This window comes from Typopeltis vanoorti, chromosome 8 (genome assembly GCF_054136105.1).
Source record: "Typopeltis vanoorti isolate ZY-2024b chromosome 8, IOZ_Tvanoo_1.0, whole genome shotgun sequence".
Classification (NCBI taxonomy): domain Eukaryota; kingdom Metazoa; phylum Arthropoda; class Arachnida; order Uropygi; family Thelyphonidae; genus Typopeltis; species Typopeltis vanoorti.
Genome location: NC_143556.1, coordinates 46,446,355 through 46,468,995, shown reverse-complemented (window position 1 = coordinate 46,468,995; position 22,641 = coordinate 46,446,355). Strand labels below are relative to the sequence as shown.

Here is a 22,641-nt window from a genome sequence, read left to right as displayed (position 1 = left end):
ACCCTCCACACAAAGAAACCACTCCTTACCCTCTTGCTCACAGTTTCCTTTCGTAACTTCCAGGGATGGCCTCTTGTCATCACTCCTTCCCGCTGATCAACCAAGCGAAAGAACTCCCCAGTGTCAACCCTGTAACCACCTCTCAACAGTTTAGAAGTCTCAATCATATCACCTCTCCTTCTTCTATCCACCAAACTCTGCAGTCCACATTCTCTCAGCCAATCCTCATAACTATCCTTGTACAGTCCTGAAACCATCTTTGTCATCCGTCTTTGTATCCTTTCCACAGTTAATTTATCCCCTACAAATCCTGGGGACCAAATCTGAGAACAATAGTCCAAGTGTGGTCTGATTAGAGACTTATACAACGGAATGATAACCCTCTTATCTCTGCAGGTCAGTGTCCTTCTCATAATACCAGCAATCCTCTGTGTTACCTTCACCACCTTTGCAATATGTCCCCTAAACTTCAGGTTTCTATCAATCAACAACCCTAGATCTCTTGTCTCCCCTACTTCCTCCAGTATAACTCCTCCCATAGAGTATGCAGCATCCCATCGATGTTTCCCAAACCTCAAGACCTTACATTTTGCTGCATTAAACTGACACCCCCATTCATTTGCTCATCTATCTAGCTTATTTAAATCCTCTTGCAGGGCTGCCACATCTGCACTATTACTAATAATCCTTCCCAGCTTCGCATCATCTGCAAACAACTGAATACCCCCCTGCAATCCACTGGCTATGTCATTGATATAAAGGTTAAACAATATAGGTCCTAGTACTGAGCCCTGTGGGACCCCACTTGTAACTCTCTGTCTCCTGGAAACTGCTCCACCATACACAACTCTCTGATACCTATCAGACAGCCAATCCTGAATCCAGTTGACCAATCTGACATCCAGACCCATGTGCTGCAACTTAAATATCAGCTATATATATTTATTTCACTAAACGTTATTTAAAAATATAAATATTTTACAAAATATGTTAAATGCAAACAAACGTTTGAAAATTCGCAAAAAAAATCTATATTGTCAGTAAAGTGAAGGAAATTTACTATTACTGAAATATATTCATTGCAAAGGCTAATCTGTGGTTATTTCAGGATTGATTATTTATTTTGGCAGATGTGAAACTCATTTTTATTTTTGGAAAGAGACATTAAATAAATTGTGCAGCAAAAAAAAAAAAAAAAAAAAAAAAAAAAAAAAAAAAAAAGATCAATATCCTAATATAGTAAAGGAAATTCCAAGTAACACAATACATGCAAAGTGAAGTGACACAAAAGTCGCTCCACCAGAGTTAATCTGTTAATGGCTCTAAAATCGCCGTTAAGGGATTAATGGCAGCAAACGATAAATACTTGATAAAAGATAGAATGCTGATGAAGTTTTGATCCATGAAAATTTCTTGGAGGTGGTCTGGCTATTTCATCCACCTAGGCCGGTAGGAGGGTTAAAGGAATGCTTCAGTGAATTCGCAGTAACAGTGGAATACTGTTTAATATGTCTTACTCTTTCCTAGAGAGTGGAAAGAAGGTAAAATTCGTCCACTGCATAAAGATGGTGATAAGGTTTTGGCTACAAATTATAGGCTAATCTGTATATCTGGAGTTGTGCTGAAGGTACTAGAGAGATTGGTGAGAGCTAGGACACAGAAATGGGATGCACTGATGGGATGCAAAGTATACACTTCGTGGAGAAACTTTAAAGGAGGTAGAGGAGATGAGAGATCTGGAAGTGGTGGTGGACACAGACCTGAAGTTCAGGGGCCCACATTGCACAAGTTGTGAAGATGTCACATCAAATAATGGCAATGATCCAGAGGATCCTGATGTGCAGAAATAAAGAGGTTATGATGCAATTGTATAAAGCCTTTTTAAGCCTTATATGGATTTTTGTGCACAGATTTGGTCACTGGGTTTTCATGGTGATAAGGATATTTTATAAAGGTCCAGAGAAGATTCACAAAAGTGGTTAGTGGGCTTTGGAATGTGGCATATGAAAACAAATTGAAAGAATGTAAATTGCAAAGCCGCATGAATAGGATGAAGAGCAGGGAGGGTATGATTGAGACATATAACTTAGTTAGGGGTTGTTATTAGGTTGACATGCAGGATGTTTTTTATAGAATGGGATAGGGTTTAGAAAAAGAGGCCACCCCTGGAAACTGTGGAGGGTGTGAGCAAAGGATTGAGAAGTAGGTTCTTTACATGGAGAGTGGTTGGTGAGTGGAATGCATTTCATGAATGTGTTGTGAATGTAGGCACATTGAATCAGTTTAAGGCATGGTTGAATGAGCTTTATGTGTAATAGTGTTTGTGCCTCCCATGATGAGTCTCTGACTCCATGGAGGTCAGATAATAATAATGAGAGATATAGAGAGCATGCTTACTTGGAGTGTGCCATAGAACAAAATGTGAGACAGATTGTTTGGTGAAATGCCTAGGTGGTATGGCACAGAAGTGAAAGAAGGGAGAGCTGTAGAGGGATTGAAAGTAGAGTATGAAAATGCAAAAAAGGAAGCATAATGATTGAATTTTGTATGGTGATTACATGATAAGAGGAGTGCTTGAGGAGAACTTTATGAAATTGTATTTCTCTGAGGAAAAGATTAAGGATGCTAACAATGCTCTAACAATGCAGAGAGAGAGCAAAAGTTAAAGAGATAATTATATTGATCAGTACAAATGGTCTAGAGATGATGTGTTTTATGTGAGAATATATGAAAGAATTGCTGGTATAAGCAGATATAAGATATAATAATAAGATATAAGATGCTGGTATAATAAGAAGAGTAAAAAAGTGGAAATTGTGAATATTTTGCCACAATATGATAGATGCAACCTAAAGCAAAGATCTGTAATAGTTAATGAATCAGTGTGCAGATTACATGGGAGAAATGGCATAGAGTTTATAGATGTATGGAGTGAGTTTGGTGGATGTTAGAACTTATATAAGGTAGTCGGTTTACATTTAAATGGATTTGCAATTAGGAGGTGTTTCTCGTGGAAAGGTTGGTTATGCATTTTCACTATATAATTTAAGGAAATTACAACGTACTAGGATATACATTAAAATTAAATTTTAATATATTTCTATATTTCGGCAACATCACGTTGCCATTTTCAAGAACTTAAGTACAAGACATGTGCACGCAAGCACAACAAACAGTAAGTGAGGAAGAAGTAGGAAGCTCATTATTTCTCCTAAAGTCCTGATGGTGCCCTCTTGCAGGCAATGTTGGTATTCTTGGGCGATTGGGCTGAAGGTCTTCTGATGTAGGTTTCCCAAATTTGAGGAAGTTTCATGCAGCCAAATTTGTTGAGGTTTGGATCGTTTGGCTGCATGAGACTTCCTCAAATTTGGGAAACCTACATCAGAAGACCTTCAGCCCAATCGCCCAAGAATACCAACATTGCCCGCAAGAGGGCACCATCAGGACTTTAGGAGAAATAATGAGCTTCCTACTTCTTCCTCACTTACTGTTTGTTGTGCCTGCGTGCATGTGTCTTGTACTTAAGTTCTTGAAAATGGCAACGTGACGTTGTCGAAATATAGAAATATATTAAAATTTAATTTTAATGTATATCCTAGTACGTTGTAATTTTCTTAAATTATATAGTGAAAAAAAAAAAAAAAAAATTAGGAGGTGTCTTGAGAAATTACTGTTCAGAAGTGCAGAGTCAGGAAAACTAAAATGTCTAGGGGTTAGTAGCAAGTGTAGGTGAGTCTAGGCAACCTAATTGTGAGTAAATGGGAGTATGATCACATGAAGAGATAGCTGAATGTAGCATCCAAGTTCCTTAACATTAGTGAATAATCAACATAAGGTGTAAGGGAGGTTGGAGAGGGATGAAGGGGTTTTGCATTTACATATATGGGGGGGGGGGGGGGCTGGAAAGTTCTGATAAACACCTAGAACAAAAATGATATTAAAGCAACTGATATTACCACAAGAAAGACCATACTGCTGGTATGTTCATAGTAGTAAAAACTAGTAAGAACATAACCACAAGAAAGAACATACTACTAGTAGAGTTATGAAGGTAACTTATGTTCTTATATCCTTGTGTATTCTTTCTTGTGGTTATATCAGTTGCTTTAATATCATTTTGTTCTAGGTGTTTATCAGAACTTTCCAGCTCGCCCCAGAAGTATCTGGAATTACAGAACGGTGTTTGTGGCATCGGTTAGTTCAACTTGTCCAAACATTATAAGAGTCAGTGGCACTTGGTTGATAAAGGATGATATAGTGTTATGGATAGAGTGCAAGAAGTATAGTATTTTCAGAGAGAGAGAGAGAGAGGGAGAGAGATAAAAAGAGAGAGAACAAAGGAAACAGAATGGGTGGCTTGGTTTTGCTAATGATGGCAGAATTGAAGCATAAAGAGTTAAAAATATATTATGAGGACAGGGATGTAGAAGGCAGTTCATATGTGCCTATCTGATGTGTGATAGAAACCAACAGAATGAAATATATAGTTAGTTGCTGCTATAGGCCAGAGTGTATAATGAAGAATATAAATGGCACACATTAACAAATTAACGCAATTAGTGCAGGTAGAATAATTATTATGGGTAACTTCAGTTATGGAACTCCATAAGTGAAGTCACCCATTCCTTCTTCGAACATAAATTATCTCTGAGCAGCTGGATAAATTTCATTTCCTTCCATCCAAGTGACCATTCCTTCTTCGAACATAAGTTCGAAGAAGGAATGGTCACTTGGATGGAAGGAAATGAAATTTATCCAGCTGCTCAGAGATAATTACCTGAGACAACATGTAATGGAGGGACATGAGGTTCAAGAATGTTGGATCTGATCATATCATCTGAGAACTTAGCAGTAACCAATGTAGCCAAACCCTATGTTTGGGGAAAGTAGTCATGTGGTCTTTACATGGGAGACTGCCGAACACGAAGAATTATCTGTATGTGGAATTACAAACTCAGTGATTATGACAAACTGACAGTCAGCTAAAAGCAGTGCCATTGCATATGAATTTGGTGGCGAGAGATGTTAACAGTCAATGAGAGATAGTTGAGAGTTTTTGAAGAAAGTGTTATCAGACTCTGTACCAACAGTCTGGAAGAAAAATCAGGTAAGGGCTTGATGGATGAATAGCATCATTAAGCAGGAGTTGTAGGAAAAGAAAAAGTTGTGATAGTTTATAAAAAGAAAGTATATAAAAAGTGGTAGGGAGGTAGGTAACAGAAGCAAACAATATATTTGAGTTACTGAGCTATTGTTTTGCAAGTACGTACAGTCCAGTTGGGGATATTTCACTGCCATGAAATATCAGGAACTCCAAGACAGAAGTTGAAATTTTAGGCCAGTGAATATCGCAGGAATGGTGGTTAAGTTACTGAAAAATTTGGTAAAAGACAGAATTGAGGACTGGGTGGACAGGAATATACTTTATAGAGGTAACATGGCTTTGTGAAGGGGATAGGTCTTATCTTAGCAATTTGCTCATTGCTCACTTTTTTTATAAAGTGATAATTGAGGTGGATAAAGAAAATGGCTACTTAGAGATATTGTTGGACTTTGAAAAGGCATTCAACATGGTACTCTTTCATCAGTTGGAGCAGATAGGGGATGGATATGAAGCTGGCGATTCAAATAAGAGGATGGCTTATGGAGAGATATCAAAGTGTATGGGGAGTTGAGTCTGAGAAAAGTAAGGTAGCTAGTGGAGTACTGCAGGACTCAGTCCTCTGCTGTTTAATGTGTATATCAGTAGTATAGGAAATGATTTAAGGAGAAACATTCAGTTGTTTTCCAAATTATGCAAAGCTAGGATGAACAATAATTAATGAAGATGATTTAGATGCTGCATGATGACTTATACAGACTGGCAGTATGGCAAAGACTGCCAGTTGAATGTGGCCAAGTAACATCATGCACTTTAGGGTGAAGAGATTGCAAGCTGTGTACTATATGCTATATTGATGGAATTAAACTTCTGGAAATTGATGAGACCAGGGATTTGGAGGTTACTGTAGACAGGGAATTGAGTTTAGAGTACATATTACAAACATGGCCAAAACAGCATATCAGATTGTGCTGAAAAAATATACTCTTGAAAAATATGCTGCTGACAAGCAGGGAAAAGGACATTTGCATTTCTCTTTATAAGGCTACATCTAGACTGCTACACATAGATCTGGTGGCCTGGATTCCATGGGGATGAAGAAGTAGTGGAGAGGATCCAGAGGTGAGTGACCAAGATCATGGCAGTCTGTGGAATGGTATTTAGGAAATTCTGTGGGCTTTAAAAACTAGCTGATAGGTGAATAAGAAGGGGATATGATCAAAGCATGTAAGATGTGACATTTAAATTCCTGGAATGTGCATATAAAAACTATATTTATTTACTTGGAGACTAATGGTTACTATATTATCTTAGAAGCAATCATAATCCTCTTTTGCAGTAATGTATTTAGATAATGATGCCATTGTTCAAAACATTTCTGGAACTTTGTTTTTACTTTTTATAACTGACACCACATGACATTGGATATAAAAAATATTAAAAAAATCTTCATCCTTTCAATGCCTTTTTCAGTTTTGAGAACAATGAAACGTAACAAGGATCTAACTCTGATGAATATGCAGGATGATCTGATTTTGTGATCGGATATTTAGCAAGAAACATATGACTGTTGCATTGTGAGTAAGGGCATTGTTGATGAATGATACCATTGTTGATGAATGATACCATTGTTTGGCCAAAGTTTGAGTTTCTTCTTCTTCTTCTTATGAATAGCTTCACATAACCCTGCTACTATTTCTATATAACAGTGTTGGTTCACCGGTTGTTGTGCAATGAGTGCAAAGTGAACTATGGCATTACAAAAAAAAAAAAAAAAAAAAGAATTGTCTTGATCTGCAATTTTGACATTCACTCCTTTTTTCAGTCTTGGTGAAGATTATATTTACCAACACTTCCATAATATACCCCCCCCCTTTAGCAAGATGAGAACACTACTCTGATCCATAAAACCAGTGCATAGCAAACATAAATATGTGGGTGTTTATTGGCTATGCTGCAATTGCCAGTCATCTTATTATGGACAGGCAGAAAAATTGATTGAGCAATGTAATGAAGAAGATGTTTGAGATATCGAATATCGAAACTATAGGAGTGAGGCCTCAGCTTTATCATCACATGTGCTCTCTTCAGCTGACCTGCAAGATGCTTTGGCAATGTTATAGGATAAATCAGAGCTATTACACCATGCTATGACATTAAGTAATAGCGGAGATGGAGAGATGTGTGTAGTAGAGTAGAGTTTAGTGCCCTCCTGTGATTAGTCCTTGGAGGAGTCATGCAGTAATAATAATAATAATAATAACCGAGAGAAAAATGGGGATCCTTGGAAATGGCATTAGATCCTAAACATCTAAATATGAATCCAAGTATTAACTTGTCTGAATTAATAAAGCATTAAGGACACTTTTAAGAAAGCAAAAGATTTTGTTTCATTTCCACATAATCAAATAATAAGGATTTTTTTTTTTTTTTTTTTGAGAAACATTCATGAGGAGGATTTGAACTTATCATATTTAATGTTCATATTATACAATTTCAGTGCAATGCAGGAAAACATCGAAAAGGCTAAAAAATTGTTAGAAGATCAAGAAAAACGCAAGAGTGCAGTACAAGCAGAAGTAGATCAAAGTATTCAGCTTTTGGCAGAGATAAAGAGTAGTTTATGGCATCAACTTCAACTTATGTCAAAGCATCTGAAAGAAGTAAGTAGATATGATAATTGACTAATATTTTTTTAATTTCAAATTTTAATTATGATTATGGTGTGTTTTTGTAGAAGAATTTTAAGAACTATTAATAAAATGAGTATTTTATAAAATTAGGTGCTAGGGAATTGACAGTGCATTTGACCACATTGTTTAATCTAAGTCTCAGCTCTGAGTTAGTCCCAAGGGGATGGAAAGAGGGGGAAATATTTCCATTGCATAAAGGAGGCTCCAAGACTGATATAGCAAATTAGCAACCAATCTGCATATCAGGAGTGATAGTCAAGGTATTGGAAAAGTTTGTCAAGAGCTAAATGCAAGAATAGATAGACAGAAATGGCATACATGGGGGCAACATGGTTTTGTGAAGGGTAGTTCATGACTCAGTAACTTGCTTACATTTTATGATACAGTGGTGATAGCTGAAGTTGATAAATGTAATGGGTTTACAGTGATACTGGACTTTGCAAAAGCTTTTGACAGGATACCGCATGGAATTCTAATCAATAAACTGCAGTGCACTGGAATGGATATAAAGTTGGTGAAGTGGATAAGAGGGTAGTTGCTGGGAGATATCAGAGTGTAGTTTATTCAGGAGTCAAGTCCAGTAGAACGCCTGTGATTGTTTTCCAATGATGCAAAATTGGGTAGGACAATAGTTAATACAGATGATGTGAAAAATTTGCAGAATGATTTGGATAGATGCAATCTGGGTAAAGGAGAATGGATATTAATTTAATGTGGCAGCAGTGGGATGCCTGGGGGGGAGGCAAACGCCCAAAAAGAAAAAGGGAAAAAACACTAGAAAATTTTCCAAAAATCTTTTCCTAATTAAAATTCATTTTTTTATTTATGTTGTGTCGTGTCTCCTATTTCTATACTACTTATGAATTAGCAGTCACATAAGGTGGGAATACCCTAAGACTCTTGAGAATCATGGCCACTATGAACGCAAGGCGAATGAAGTAGTGCTTTGGCAGATACCGAGCACTATTTTGTTTGCCTGAGCTGGGTCAGAGGAGATCATGGGAATCATATATTGGCGATCACTGCAGATGCTCAGTCATAGGTCGTATGCAATGTGTAGTGTGTATTCTCAAATCACCTACTCAACTGCCCCCCCCCCAAAAAAAAAAATTAAATCCTGACTGCACCAATCTGCATTCACTCTTAATCCTTGAACTCCTCCTATTCTTCTAAAATAAAACCTGCTTTACCAGTGTGAAATACCCTGATAAAGTGGTCGTTAAACAGCTCTACTAAATCATCTGCATTAGTTACCCATCTGCTCTTTCCATTTAACGAGGTCATTCAACCACAGTCATTTCTACATCCTACTGGCCACATAATGAAAGAAATCTTTAGGATTTTTCTTTAATCCCAGAGCTAGTCTCTTCTTTGATCATAATTTTTCTCTCTTTATTACACTAGTCACCATCCCAACGTGAGCATTAATAAACTAATGCAACTGTTCTTTACATCTTCCTTTATTTTCTTCCATAACCTCTACAATTCCTGTTGGTTTTCCTAGTTATCATTTTACTCCAAACTGCTGTATCATTTTCACTCAAGGTATGCAATTAGCAACTGATAATTATTTCTTATCTAGATCTTATACATTACTTATTCTTTTGAATTTTTATATCTATAGTACATCTCCAAGCTAGATTTTTAACTCTATTATAAACACGTGCCTTTAATTCCATTTCAATTCTTTATTACTGTATGCTGTTTCCTTTGCCTAGTTTATAATAATAGTTACAATCCCTCTTAATAATAAATTATTTTGCACTTGTTAAACTTATTTACCTAAACATGCAGCTGTTTACAAATGATGCAAAACTGGCGAGAGCAATGCAGAGATAAGCGGATGGTTTGGCCTTACAGGAGGACTTGAATAGATTGCATGAATAGGCAGGTAAGTGGAACTATCAGTTCAGTGTTGCAAAGTGTAAGATTTTAAAATTTGGTAAGCAACGATACGATGCAAAGTATACACTTGGTGGAGAAACTTTAAAGGAAATAGAGGAGATGAGAGATCTAGGAATGATGTTGGAGAAGGACCTAAAATTTAGGCGCTACATTGCACAAATTGTGAAGATGTCATATCGGATAATGGCAATGATGCGGAGGACCCCGACATTCAGAAATAGAGAGGATATGATGCCAATGTATAAGGCCTTGATCAGGCCTCATATAGATTATTTGTGCTCAGATTTGGTTGCCAGGTTTTATGGTGATGAGGATATGTTGAAAAGGGTCCAGAGAAGATTCACAGAAGCGGTCAGTGGTCTTTGGAATGTGGAGTAAGAAGACAGATTGAGCGAATGTAAGTTGCAGAGCCTCATAAATAGGAAGGGGTGGGATATGATTGAGACATATAAGCTAGTCAGGAGTTGTTATGGCAATGATCGACATTGAAGAGATTTTTTATAGAATGGGAATGGGGATAGAACAAGAGGCTATCACTGAAAGCTGTATAAGGAGGGTGTGAGCAGAAGAGTAAGGAGTAGGTTCTTTGCATGGAGAGTGGTTGTTGAGTGGAATGCATTGTGTGCTCATCCAATCATTAAAGCACATTTGGATGAGCATTGTGTACAATGAGTCTTTGACTCCATGGAGGTCAGATGTTAATAATAATAATAATAATTTTTGCTCACAACCCTCTGTGTTCCTTGGCCTGTGGTTATATCCTTTTAAAAACCCATCAATACCATTTTCCTTCCAGTACTCTCTGAGAGGATATAACTCGTCATTTATCATAAGTTATATTCTTGCCTTTTATTTACCTAATTGAAGTGTATAAATATGTTATACACTTCAATACTCTGAATAGCATATTAATATGTTTCTCTTTCTCTCTCTCTCTCTCTCTCTCTCTCTCTCTCTCTCTCTCTCTGTGTGTGTGTGTGTGTGTGTGTGTGTGTGTGTGTGTGTGTGTGTGTGTGTGTGTGTGTGTGTGTGTGTGTGTGTGTCTTTCTTTCTTTCTTTCTTTCTTAATATTAAATTTCTGAAATTTTAGGATGATACAGAAATGCAATGTCCTCCAGACATTAATATATCAAAGTTATCAGAATTATGGGCAAACAGTATAGAAGAACTGTTAAAGTACTTTGAAGGTAAAGATCTGAATGAGCTGAAGCAAGAAATGAAGCAAGAAGGGGTGAGTGAGTTTGTATAATGAAAATTAAAACCTTATTTATTTTATGTTAAACTGGTTGAAAACATTTGTGGCTTTATCAGCCTGATAATCTTAGATTTTTAATGTTCTCATATAATAGATTAGGAATCATAACTATACTTTTTGAGGAAATTAAAACATATGCTGAATATTAATTACAATAATTTTAATTAATACTTCCAATATTTTGGCAAAGTTATCTCGCCATAATGACAGAACACAGTATGAAATAATAAATTTAGTTTAATCCTTTATCCAAGTGTAAGCAAACAAAGTTTGCGCCTGAAGTATCTTCAGGACTGAGGCAACTCGTAGTAAAGCTCTCATCATTCCTTGTCTCAGTATCTCTTAATGCATAGCATTATACATGTCCGCAATGAAATGTGCTTTGCATTATGGGAGATACTGAGACAAGGAGTGATGAGAGCTTGGTATACATAGCATTATACATATCTGCAAGGAGATGTGCTTTGCATACTGAGACAAGGAGTGATGAGAGATTGGTCCACCTTTACTATGAGTTGCCTCAGTCCTGAAGATACTTCAGGCACAAACTTTGTTTGCTTACACTTGGATAAAGGATTAAAATAAATTTATTATAGTCTAACCAAGTGGAAAATAAACTTCCAACAGTATAATATGATATTTGCATGCAGGCACCAACACTGGGTAAATGAGGCTGAAACAAAGCAACCAAACTTTTGTCTAAATTCATAAATAGTGCTCTCTCTAGTGGACTAATATGGGTAGTCTTGGGTTGTAGAGTGAAGATGTGCTTTCCAAATTTAGGGCAGATTCATGAACCCAATTTTGTTGAGGTTTGGGAAGTTTCTTAAGGCCAACACAAATTCCAAGAATAGCCTCTCATATTTGTGTTTGCTGTTTTGGAGTAAAGTGGCCTTCTTCAAGTGTATCCAGTGGTGAGCATCCAATGCATGGTCACTGAACCTAAAGAAACTATAGTAGTAGAACCAGATGTAGTCCATATGTTCAGAAATCCCGATGTTGGCTATTCTGCCTGTTTGGCCATAGTAGAACTGCAAGAACCTGGTAAGCACAACTTAGCAGGTCTATGGAGTGTGGATGATCTTTAATAGAAGTAGTTTTCTGTGGGAGGGGGAAAGAAAGTGGAGCATGGCTGTCCACTCTATCTGTTTGTAGAATTTTTCTTGCCAAACGAAATAGTCAGAGTTCATGGTTAATTGAAACAGGACTGAGATGGATGATATGCACTCCATTTGGCCTCAGGAGAGGATGGCTTAATTTTGAGTGAGCAGGAGATATTTGAAATAATAAATAACTTTGATGTCAATAGGGCAATAGGATTTGATGACATATCATCATGCATCTTAAGGGAATGTTCCAGGGAATTGGCAGTAGCATTGGCATGCCTGTTTAATAAGAGTCTTACAACAGCACAGGTTCTAAAGGAGTGGAAGGATGGTAAAATTGTTCCACTGCATAAAGGTGGTGATAAGGTTATACTTTCAAATCATAGGCCAATCTGTATATCTGGAGTTTTGGTGAAGATGCTGGAGAGATTAGTGAGAAGTAAGATACAGAAATGGGTTGGTAACAGCTGTATTCTTTGTGGTTACTAGCATGGGTTTGTTAAAGGGAGATAATGTTTTACTAACTTACTTTTGTGCTATAACAAAGTGACAAATACCTTGGACATGGGAGATGCATATACAGTGGTGTACTTGAATTTTGCAAAAGCTTTTGATAGAGTTTTTATATAATGAAACCTGTGGTGAATTCATCACTAAAAAACACACATAGTAACCACAGTAATGACTATTTAATTCATAAATATTTCATCCCAAGTATCGTGGGACATCATCAGTACTGTAGTTCAAACAATACTAGGAATAACATACAGTTAGGGCGCATGATTACAATGGAATCTCAATATGCATGCAGTAACGTGTTACAGAAGTAAATTAAATATAATTGGAAAAAAAAAATATATATATATATAAAGATTATTTTACACAATTTTGTATGACAATTTCCCATACTTTAGGAATAGTAAGAACGTCGTTGCAGTTTAAATTTGGTCTGTGTAGTAGGGCTTCAGCACTTTCTTTATATAAACATTCATATTTATATAAAGATCTGTGTAAAAGTTTTGACTTCTCCCAATGGATCCTATGGTTTGGATTTTCAACTCCATGTTGGGAGAGACCAGATTTCTGCAACTTGAGATTCCATTATAATCATGCACCCTAACTGTATGTTATTCCTAGTATTGTTTGAACTACTTTACTGATGATGTCCCAAGATATTTGGGATGAAATATTTATGAATTAAATAGTCATTACTGTGGTTAGTACGTGTGTTTTTTAGTTTAGATAGACTGTCACACAACAAACTGTTAAATAAATTGAAACAGATGGGATTGGATAACAGACTTATAAGTTGGATCGGTGATTGGCTGTCAGATAAGTATCAGAAAGTTGTATATGGGGTTGCAGTATCCCAAAAGAGGAAGGTCACTAATGGTGTACCATAGGGGTCAGTTTTGGGACCAATATTGTTCAATTTGAACTGTTACATGCAGAAATAAAGAGGTTAGGATGCCATTGTATAAGTCCTTGATCAGGTCTCATATAGATTATTGTGCAAAGATCTCGTCACCAGGTTTTCATGGTGATGAGGATATATTGGAAAGGATCTAGAGAAGATTCACAAAAGTGGTCAGTGCTCTTTGGAATGTGGAGTACGAGGACAGATTGAGAGAATGTAAGTTGCAAAGCCTCGTGAATAGGAGGAATATGATTGAGTCATATAAGCTAGTCAGGGGTTGTTATCAAGTTGTCGTGGAAGAGATTTTTCATAGAATGGGAGAGGGGTAGAACAAGAGGCCATTGCTGAAAACTATATAAGGAGGGTGTGAGCAGAGTTTAGGAACAGGTTCTTTGTATGGAGAGTGGTGGTGAGTGGAATACACTGCCTGAGTATATTGTAAATGTAGACACATTGAATCAGTTTAAGGCATGGTTGGATGAGCATTGTGTACAATATTATGTACCAACTATGATGAGTCTCTGATTCCATGGAGGTCAGATGATAGTAATAATAATAATAATGGCTTGGATACTCTCAACATTTTCTTAACACATCCAAACAACCAACATTCCAGAATCCAGTTCATCAACAAAAACAGTCTCTTGTTCCTAGACAATTCAATTACATGTCCACCTGATAGATCCCTGGTATTATCTGTTTACAGAAAACACACACACACACACACTGATAGATACATTCACAGGCAGTTACTCCTTCCTCCACCCTCAACAATATGAGATCATAAAAACCCTATATAACAGGGCAAAAGTAATCAGTTCTCATAAATGCAACCCTAACCACTGAACTTGACCACATTCTCAACCCTTTCATAGCCAATGACTACAGTCCCCACCAAATCCTAAAAATATTAAAACTCCATAACTGCACCTCTCCTTCCAGAACAGAGACTACACAAAATCTATCACTATTCCATATATTCAGGGCATATCTGAAAATTTGGCAAAAATCCTAAACAAATACAACTTTACAACCACTTACAAACCATATAATAAATTTGAATTCCTTATCTGCTCTTCCAAAGACCATTCCCACTTCCCAGATCTGCCAAGTGCTTACCAGGTTCCTTGCAGTTGCAAACTGTCCTACTATGACCAACATCAGAATTTCTGAACACATGGATCACATTTGGTTTCACCATTATGGTTTCACATTTTGTTTTCACCATTAAATAGCCTTGCTCTGAGCTTGCTGACCATGCATAGAACCCCTACTACAGGATAAACTAGAAGAAGGCCACTTTACTACAGCATAGCAAATACAAATATGAGAAGCTATTCCTAGAATCTGCCTCAGCCTCAACAAATTTGGGTGAATGACACTACCCCAAATCAGATCTTCAGCTGAGCAGCGAAGACCACCCATTTTACCCCATTAGGGAGTGCTATTTAGGTCTTCAGATACAACTTTGGTACTTACTTCAGCCTCATTTACCCAGTGTTAGTGCCAATGTACACATATTATGGCTGATTGTATACCTAGGGTCCGAATAGTAAAACAAGTAGGGGTTAAATGGATGAATAACACCATTAAGCTTGAGCTGCAAAAAAATAAACAACTGTGGAGGGAATTTAAAGAAAGGGGTGACCTGCAGGCACACGAACGGTATAAAGTGCAGGCCAGAAAGGTAACAAGTGTGGTAAAAAAAGCAAAAGTGGATTATGAAAGGAAACTAGCTATGCAAGCAAAAGAGAATCCCAAACAGTTCTTTCAATATGCTGCAAGCAAGAAAAAAACTGTACACGGAAAAATGATTTTAAGGAATGACGATGGTAAGGAGGTCACTGAATCAGTCGATATAGTCGAGTTACTGAGCACACACTTTGCAAAAGCATATCATCCAGGTGGTGACATTGAAAAAATGAAGGAACCATTAGTTTATACGGGAATAGTGATGAATGAAGTGGAGGTGACTAGTCTATTACAGAACCTTAATGTGAACACATCTGTGGGATTGGATGGTATACCGGCACGGGTCTTGCGTGAAGCGGCTAAGGAATTATCAGTGCCCTTGACCATGTTGTTTAATCTGAGTCTCAGGTCTGGTTTAGTCCCGAAGGTGTGGAAAGAGGGGAAAATAGTTTCACTGCATAAAGGAGGATCCAAGACTACGGTTGCAAATTACCGACCGATCAGCATATCAGGAGTCGTTGTCAAGGTCTTGGAGAAAGTAGTCAAGGGAAAAATACAGGAATGGATTGATGAAAATGAGATACTGTACAGGGGACAGCATGGCTTTGTGAAGGGTAGATCATGCTTCAGTAACTTACTCAAGTTTTATAACAAGGTGGATAAGGGAAATGGGTTTACAGTGATTCTACTGGACCTTGCCAAGGCCTTTGACAGGATACCACATGGAATTCTAATCAGTAAATTGCAGCATATGGGGATGGATATAGGGTTTGTGAGATGGATAGGAGGGTGGTTGACGGAGAGATATCAGAGAGTGGTTTACTCAGGAGTAGAGTCCACAAGACGGCCTGTGACTAGTGATGTGCCACAAGGATCTGTTCTTGGACCACTGCTGTTTAATTTGTTCATTAATGATATAGGAAAGGATCTGAGAGGAACAGTTCATTTGTTTGCGGATGATGCAAAGTTGGGTAGGGCAATAGTGAATGCAGAAGATGTCAAAGTCTTGCAGGATGACTTAGATAGATTGGAGTTCTGGGCTAAGGAGAATGGATGTCAATTTAATGTGACAAAATGTAAGGTTATGCATTTTGGGGTGAAAAGATTAGCAGCAGTATACCACATTGGTGGAACTGTACTCCAAGAGATTGATGAGGCCAGGGACTTGGGAGTGTTGGTGGATAGGGAGATGAAGTTTAGGGGGCACATTGCAAAAGTAGCTAAATCAGCTCATCAACTCACTTGGTTGTTGAAAAATACCTTGACGAGCAGAGACAAGCAAGTTATTGTACCTCTGTACCGAGCCTTGATAAGACCTCATCTCGACTACTGTGCCCAGATTTGGTCACCTCGGTTTCTTCTTGATGGGGAGGAGGTGGAAAGGATCCAGAGGCGAGTGACTAAGATGATAACAGGTCTATGGAATGAACCATATGAGAACAGGTTGAAGATTTGTGGGTTGCAGAAACTAGTTGATAGGCAGAAAAGGGGAGATATGATTGAGACATTCAAATTGCTAAAGGGATTCTATAAGATTAATTCAGAGGATATTTTTGAGATCAGGACTGGTGGTGGGAGAACTAGGGGACACCTATGGAAGCTGGGCGAGAGTGTGGTTAGCAGGGGTGTTAGAGCTGGGTTCTTTACTTTTAGAGTGGTAAATGAGTGGAATAAGCTGCCAGAGTCTGTTGTGGGTGCTATGACGGTGAACGAGTTCAAGACAAGGTATGATAGATGCTGTGAGAATGTAATCACATAGTTGTGTGGACATGATGTTTAGGGCCTCCCTCAATGAGTCTAAGGATTCCTGGAGTCGCCCAAAATAATAATAATAATAATATTATATTGTACTGTGTCCCCTGATGATGGCACTTTGACTCTTCCAAAATATAGGACAGCCAATATCAAAACTTCTGAATACAAGGACCACATCTGGTTTTACCACTATGGTTGCTCTGGACTTGTTAATTAATTAAAGTCATTAATTAATTTAATTAAAGTTATTGTAAATAATATTCAGTATACATTGTAATTTCCTCAAAAAGTACAGTTATAAATAGCCTTTCCAGATTAGGAATCATCTGCCAATGTGATTATGGTTTGATATTAATTGTGTGAAGAGTATTTTTTATTATTATTATTATCATGGACATTGCCATGGACTCAGAAGGCTCATTTCAAAAGACCAATACTAACCATTATTCACACAATTCCTATCATACCTCTTCTTAAAATTGTACACTGTTAGGTCACTCAAAACTACCTTTGGTAATCCCAGTCATTCACTATACTCTTACACAACTTCCAGGATGATCCCTAGTTCTCTTCTTAGTCCTCATGTATTGAAACATTTCTTTTGTATCAATCTTATAAAACCTCTTTTGCAACTGATAAGTATTTATCATGTGTCCTCTTTTTTGCCTGTTAACTAAACTTTATAACTTACACACACCTTCAATATATCCTTACATGAAGAATTTTGCAGCCTGACACACCATCTTAGTCACTCATTTCTGAATCCTTTCCCACCTTCTCATGTCCAAAAGGCACAACTCTTGACAACCATGTTTTGCATCATCATCCAACAACTGAATACTTCTCCTCAAATCACTCCCTACATCATTAATATAAAAATTTAATGATGTAGCACTGGAGAGCTCTGTGTTACTCCTCTAATGACCCTCATTCTTCTGGATTCTACTCCACCATATCATGATTTAGCCATTTCATTTATCCAGTTCAGCCATCACTCTGTTATAAAATGTGAGTAAATTGCTAAGGCAGGACCTACCTTTCACAAAGCCATGCTGTTCACCATGGAGTATCATATTCCTATCCACCCATTCCAGAATTCTAACTTTTCCAATACTTTAATCACTACTCTTGAGATTGCAAATATTCTGTAATTTGCTACATTTCACTTGGTGTCTCCTTTATGTAATGGAACTGTCTTGCCTTCTTTCCACTCTTGCGAGAGCTGAGACTTAGATTATCAGCTTGGCAGAAGTATTGCCATTTCTCTTGTACAATTTCATAACACATGGTCTGATAAGTCATCCAATCCCACTGCTGTATTTATATGGATATTTCTTATTTATCCTCAAATCTTACAACAGTCTCTATCATATCAATAACTGCATTATCCCCACCTGGATGGTAATTCAACTATTTCTTCTTTTCTGTTTTCTTCTGTGACTTCGGAACTGGAGAAAATGAAGACCAAAGAAAATCTTTAGGATTTTCTTTGGTCTTCTTAGCTAATTTCCAATCATAATCAGATATAGTCATCCTTCTTCCTGTCTTTCTGTTGCTCATGGACATGCTGATCACCTTTTTCTTTGTATTCCCTTCACAATGTTTTTTTTTAAGCTCCTGCTTCATTATGCTATTCATCCATTTAACTCTCACTTGATTTATCCTCCTGAGTTTGGATATACAGTCTATTACAGTTTCCTCAAACAACTCTTGATAATTTCCCATGCACCGTTGACATTCACATTCCATGTTACTGCTCCAAGCTGCCTCATAAGTTTGTCATAATTGCCAGATTTGTGTTTCTACATATTCTTCTTAATTAAGAATTCCACATTTAGTGTCCTCTCAGAATAAGACTGTATGGTCACTTTCTCTAATTGGGAGCAGAGTGATTATGGATACATGTTCAGATATTATCAGATCCAGTGCTCTCAAACCTGGATTCCTCCATTATATGCTGTTTCAAGTAATCATTATTACAGTTATTATCCTCAGACCCCTAACGGAGTCAAAAGACTCATAAGTGTGCATAAGAGTGGGAGCTCCCACTCCCACATGTAAAAAGATAATTAAACAATAACTGACAATTCCAAAAGGCGCCACCCAAGTAGCCAATGTAAAATATAACTAAAAAAAGGTACCGTATTTGCCGGCGTATAAGACGCACTTTTTTTCTTTCCATGCAAAAAATTCAATCCTCGCTCTCACTCAGTATGGTGCCTATGTATAGGAGAACAATAGGGGGTCAAGATGTCTTTGTTGGGCAAGCTAGATTTGCATGATGTGTCCAGTAAAATTTGTGAGATGTAATCGTTGCAAAAGTTGAAAGATTTATAGAAGGAGAGCAAAACTGGTGAGTGTGTGTAATAAATGTTTTGAGAGTGAATGTGAAGAGAACAAATTATATGATAGTAGAGTAGAGAGTATTGATAGAAGACTGGAAAATGTAAATATCAGTAATAATACTGAAAGTGTGGTGGCAAAAGTTCAGGAGAATGTAGAAGACCTGAATAAAGAAATAGTGCACTTGCATGTAGTCATTCACAGGACAAAGTGGTAGATTGAAAGGTTGCAGAAACAGCAAGAGATTAGTCAAACTGATAACAGAAAAAAGCAAGAGGTCCCAAGCCAAAAAGAAAATTGTAAGAATAAACAAGAGAAAGAGAATAAGCAGATAAGTTTATTTTGATTATTTTGGCTGGAACCAATGAGCCGGGAGGTATTCCGTGAGGGAGGATGCAAAACAGTTGTTGGAAGAAGCCAAAAAGATGAGCAAGAGGGTGAAGTTTGTGAGTCTGCTGCCATGCTATGATAGAGACAAACTGAGAAGGAGAGCAATGATAGCTAATGAATCAATACGTAGGTTGTGCAGAAAAAATGATATAGAGTTTGTGAACATATGTCTTAAGTTTGATGGACAGAAGATTTCAACAATGATGATGGACCGCACTTAAATGGATTCAGAGTTAGATATCTAGAGAGCTTTGTTCACTAACGGTGTGGAAGTGCAGATTCATGAAAACAGAAAAAATTAGGGTGGATGCAGATAAGTGTGTGTGTGTAAAGGCACCCATGAAATGAATGGCTGTGTGAGTGAACAAAAAATTCTAGTCTTTCAGGCAACAATATCGAATTGGGCAACCGAGTCAGGATGTAAAGATAGTTGAGGACCTAATGGGATGCTACAGTTTCTATATATGCTAGAAGCATCAAGAAGGAGGAGTTTCGGCATTGATTAGTGCAACCTCCCTAAAAGTTATAGGCGTTAGTGAGAGTTGGCTAATAGCAGATGTATTACTTAAAATTATAATAACAAAATTAACTCATGTAAAATATTATTTATTAGTAGAATTTTCACCTGAGTATCACAGGGCATCTTCAATACATGTAAAAAGCTAATTAAACTTAAACAATAACTGACAATTCCAAAAGGCACCATCTAAGTAGCCAGTGTAAGATATAACTAAAAAAAGATACCGTATTTGCCGGCGTATAAGACACACTTTTTTTCTTTGAAAAGAGGTCTGAAAAACAGGGTACGTCTTATACACCGATACTCAGTTTTTTTTACTTTCATTTCTGGAAAATTTTCTCTGTTCCGAGTTACGTAGAGTTACATAGATTCCAAGCGCACAAAAAGTGTTGCTGTTAAAATTTCGGGGCACGAAAAAACTCACTACATTGTTGTTTTATTCCGCTTTGCTGATGAGACAAAATTGCACCACTATTAATTTTTAAAAGGAAGATGCTACCCAAAGAAAACTGCTTAAAGGAGTATTTGTACATGTTCACGCAAAAGGCTGGATGGATGGAGGAGGGATGCTGTGAAAACTGAGACAGTGGTTAAATCATTTAAGAAGTGTGGCATTAGTAATGCACTGGATGGTATAGAGGACAATTTGTTGTATGAGGACTCAGATTCTGATTTAGAAGTGGTTTCAAATGTCTCTTCCTTTAGCTCTGGAGATGAATTTCTGGGTTTTGATGAAGAAGATTAAAAGGTGGGTACTCTTTTCTCGTTAAATTAGATATTTGTTGAAAGTAGACCTTATTATTTTATATTTGAAATACTGTAAATTCAATTATTTTATATTTGAAATACTGTAAATGGTTTTTTCCCTAAAATACGTGTACAAAAAACGTCTTATAGGCCAGTGCGTTTTATACGCAGGCAAATACAGTAATTAAATTTCCTAACTTATTTATCAAAAAAAAAAAAAAACTCCACTTCCAAAAATCCACTCCTTAATAAGCCATCGAAAACCTTGTCATCGTCATCTTAAATATCCTGGTGTGTACAAAATATGGTGTGATTGTGATATTCCTTATTTTGGCCAGAAGGACAAATCTTTTGAATTATGTATGGAGGAACACATGAGGGACATTGCTTACAAGAAAAGGATATGGCTTATCAAGCCATATCCTTTTTTTGGCTGATCCTAATGATCAAAACCCAAGTCACACAGTCTGCTGGGACAGATCTATTCATCTTTCGTTGCTATGATGAATTGGAGAGAAAAATCATAGAATCTAGGGAAATCATCCTCAACCCTGAACATCTAAATAATAACTTGAGCTACAACCTCCGAGATAGTCATTCAGCTGTAATCATGTACTGGCGTTCACGTGATACTGCAAGCATGCATTCTCCCAACAATGCAACAAGCGCATGCTAATTATGTATAGAGACTCTCTATGTTGTTCATAGTTTTTTAACCTTAAGTGTTTAGTGTTTTTTCTTTTCTTTTATAATGTCACCTGATGAAGGCTGTCCTTTTTTTTACCTCTCAGTTTAAGTCATTCAACTCTAAAAGGAAGGATTCATTCAACTCTATTTTACAATATGTATTTAAACTGAGTCAATAAATCGTCATACATATATATATATATATATATATATATATATATATATATATATATATATGTGTGTGTGTGTGTTTATATATATATAAACAGATTACCTTTAATCGTCATCATTTACATGGTCTGTTTCGAAGTAACTACTGTGAGACGCGATGCATTTGTCCCAACATTGTGTTCACTTTTAAACACATGTGAGAGTCCATTTTTTGAGAGTTCTTTCAAAACTGCCTCCACAGCTTTTACACATGCTTTGTTGCTTTCGAAATGGTGGCCTCTTAGTGGTTTCTTGAGCTGAGGAAACAGCCAGAAATCGCACAGTGTGAGATCAGGACTGTATGGAGGGTGTGGTAGGATATCTGTGTTGTTCTTCTGCAAAATGTCCACTACACAACCAGCGATATGTGGCCTTGCATTATCGTGGTACAATAAGAAGTCATTCTTCAGCAATGGACGCTTCCTTTTGACGTGCTTGATGATAATCGCTGCTGTGTTGATCATTGTCTCTGTGATGGATGTTGAAGGTCTTCCCTCACGTTCAAGATCTTCCACATTTTGCCTTCCTTCCTTAAAAGTTTTATGCCAGCGAAAAACACTTGCCCTCGACATTGCTTCATCGTGGAAAGCTTTGCGTATCATGGTAAAAGTGTCTGATGCTGATTTTTGCAAACGCATACAAAATTTAATTGCATAATGCTGTTCCAAGGACACTTCCACTTCGAAGACTGGTCGCACCTCATAGGCACGGCGATGAGCACTTGCGTTTAGTCACGTGACACTCTGGCACATCAGCCCATATACGCCATCTCTCAACCTCTTTTGTTAATATATACAGCAACATTTCTTTATTCCACAGA

General features: G+C 37.2%; 1 protein-coding gene across 1 annotated transcript in view; it reads left to right on the top strand.

The window, feature by feature from the left end:
• Positions 1 to 22,641, top strand: part of LOC150103969 (outer dynein arm-docking complex subunit 3-like) — a 248,381-nt gene that overhangs the window by 174,873 nt on the left and 50,867 nt on the right. The window contains exons 8-9 of the mRNA XM_090397109.1: positions 7,602 to 7,764; positions 10,790 to 10,930. Of these exons, the coding sequence (XP_090253235.1) occupies positions 7,602 to 7,764; positions 10,790 to 10,930 (304 nt within the window). The remainder of the gene's footprint in view (positions 1 to 7,601; positions 7,765 to 10,789; positions 10,931 to 22,641) is intronic.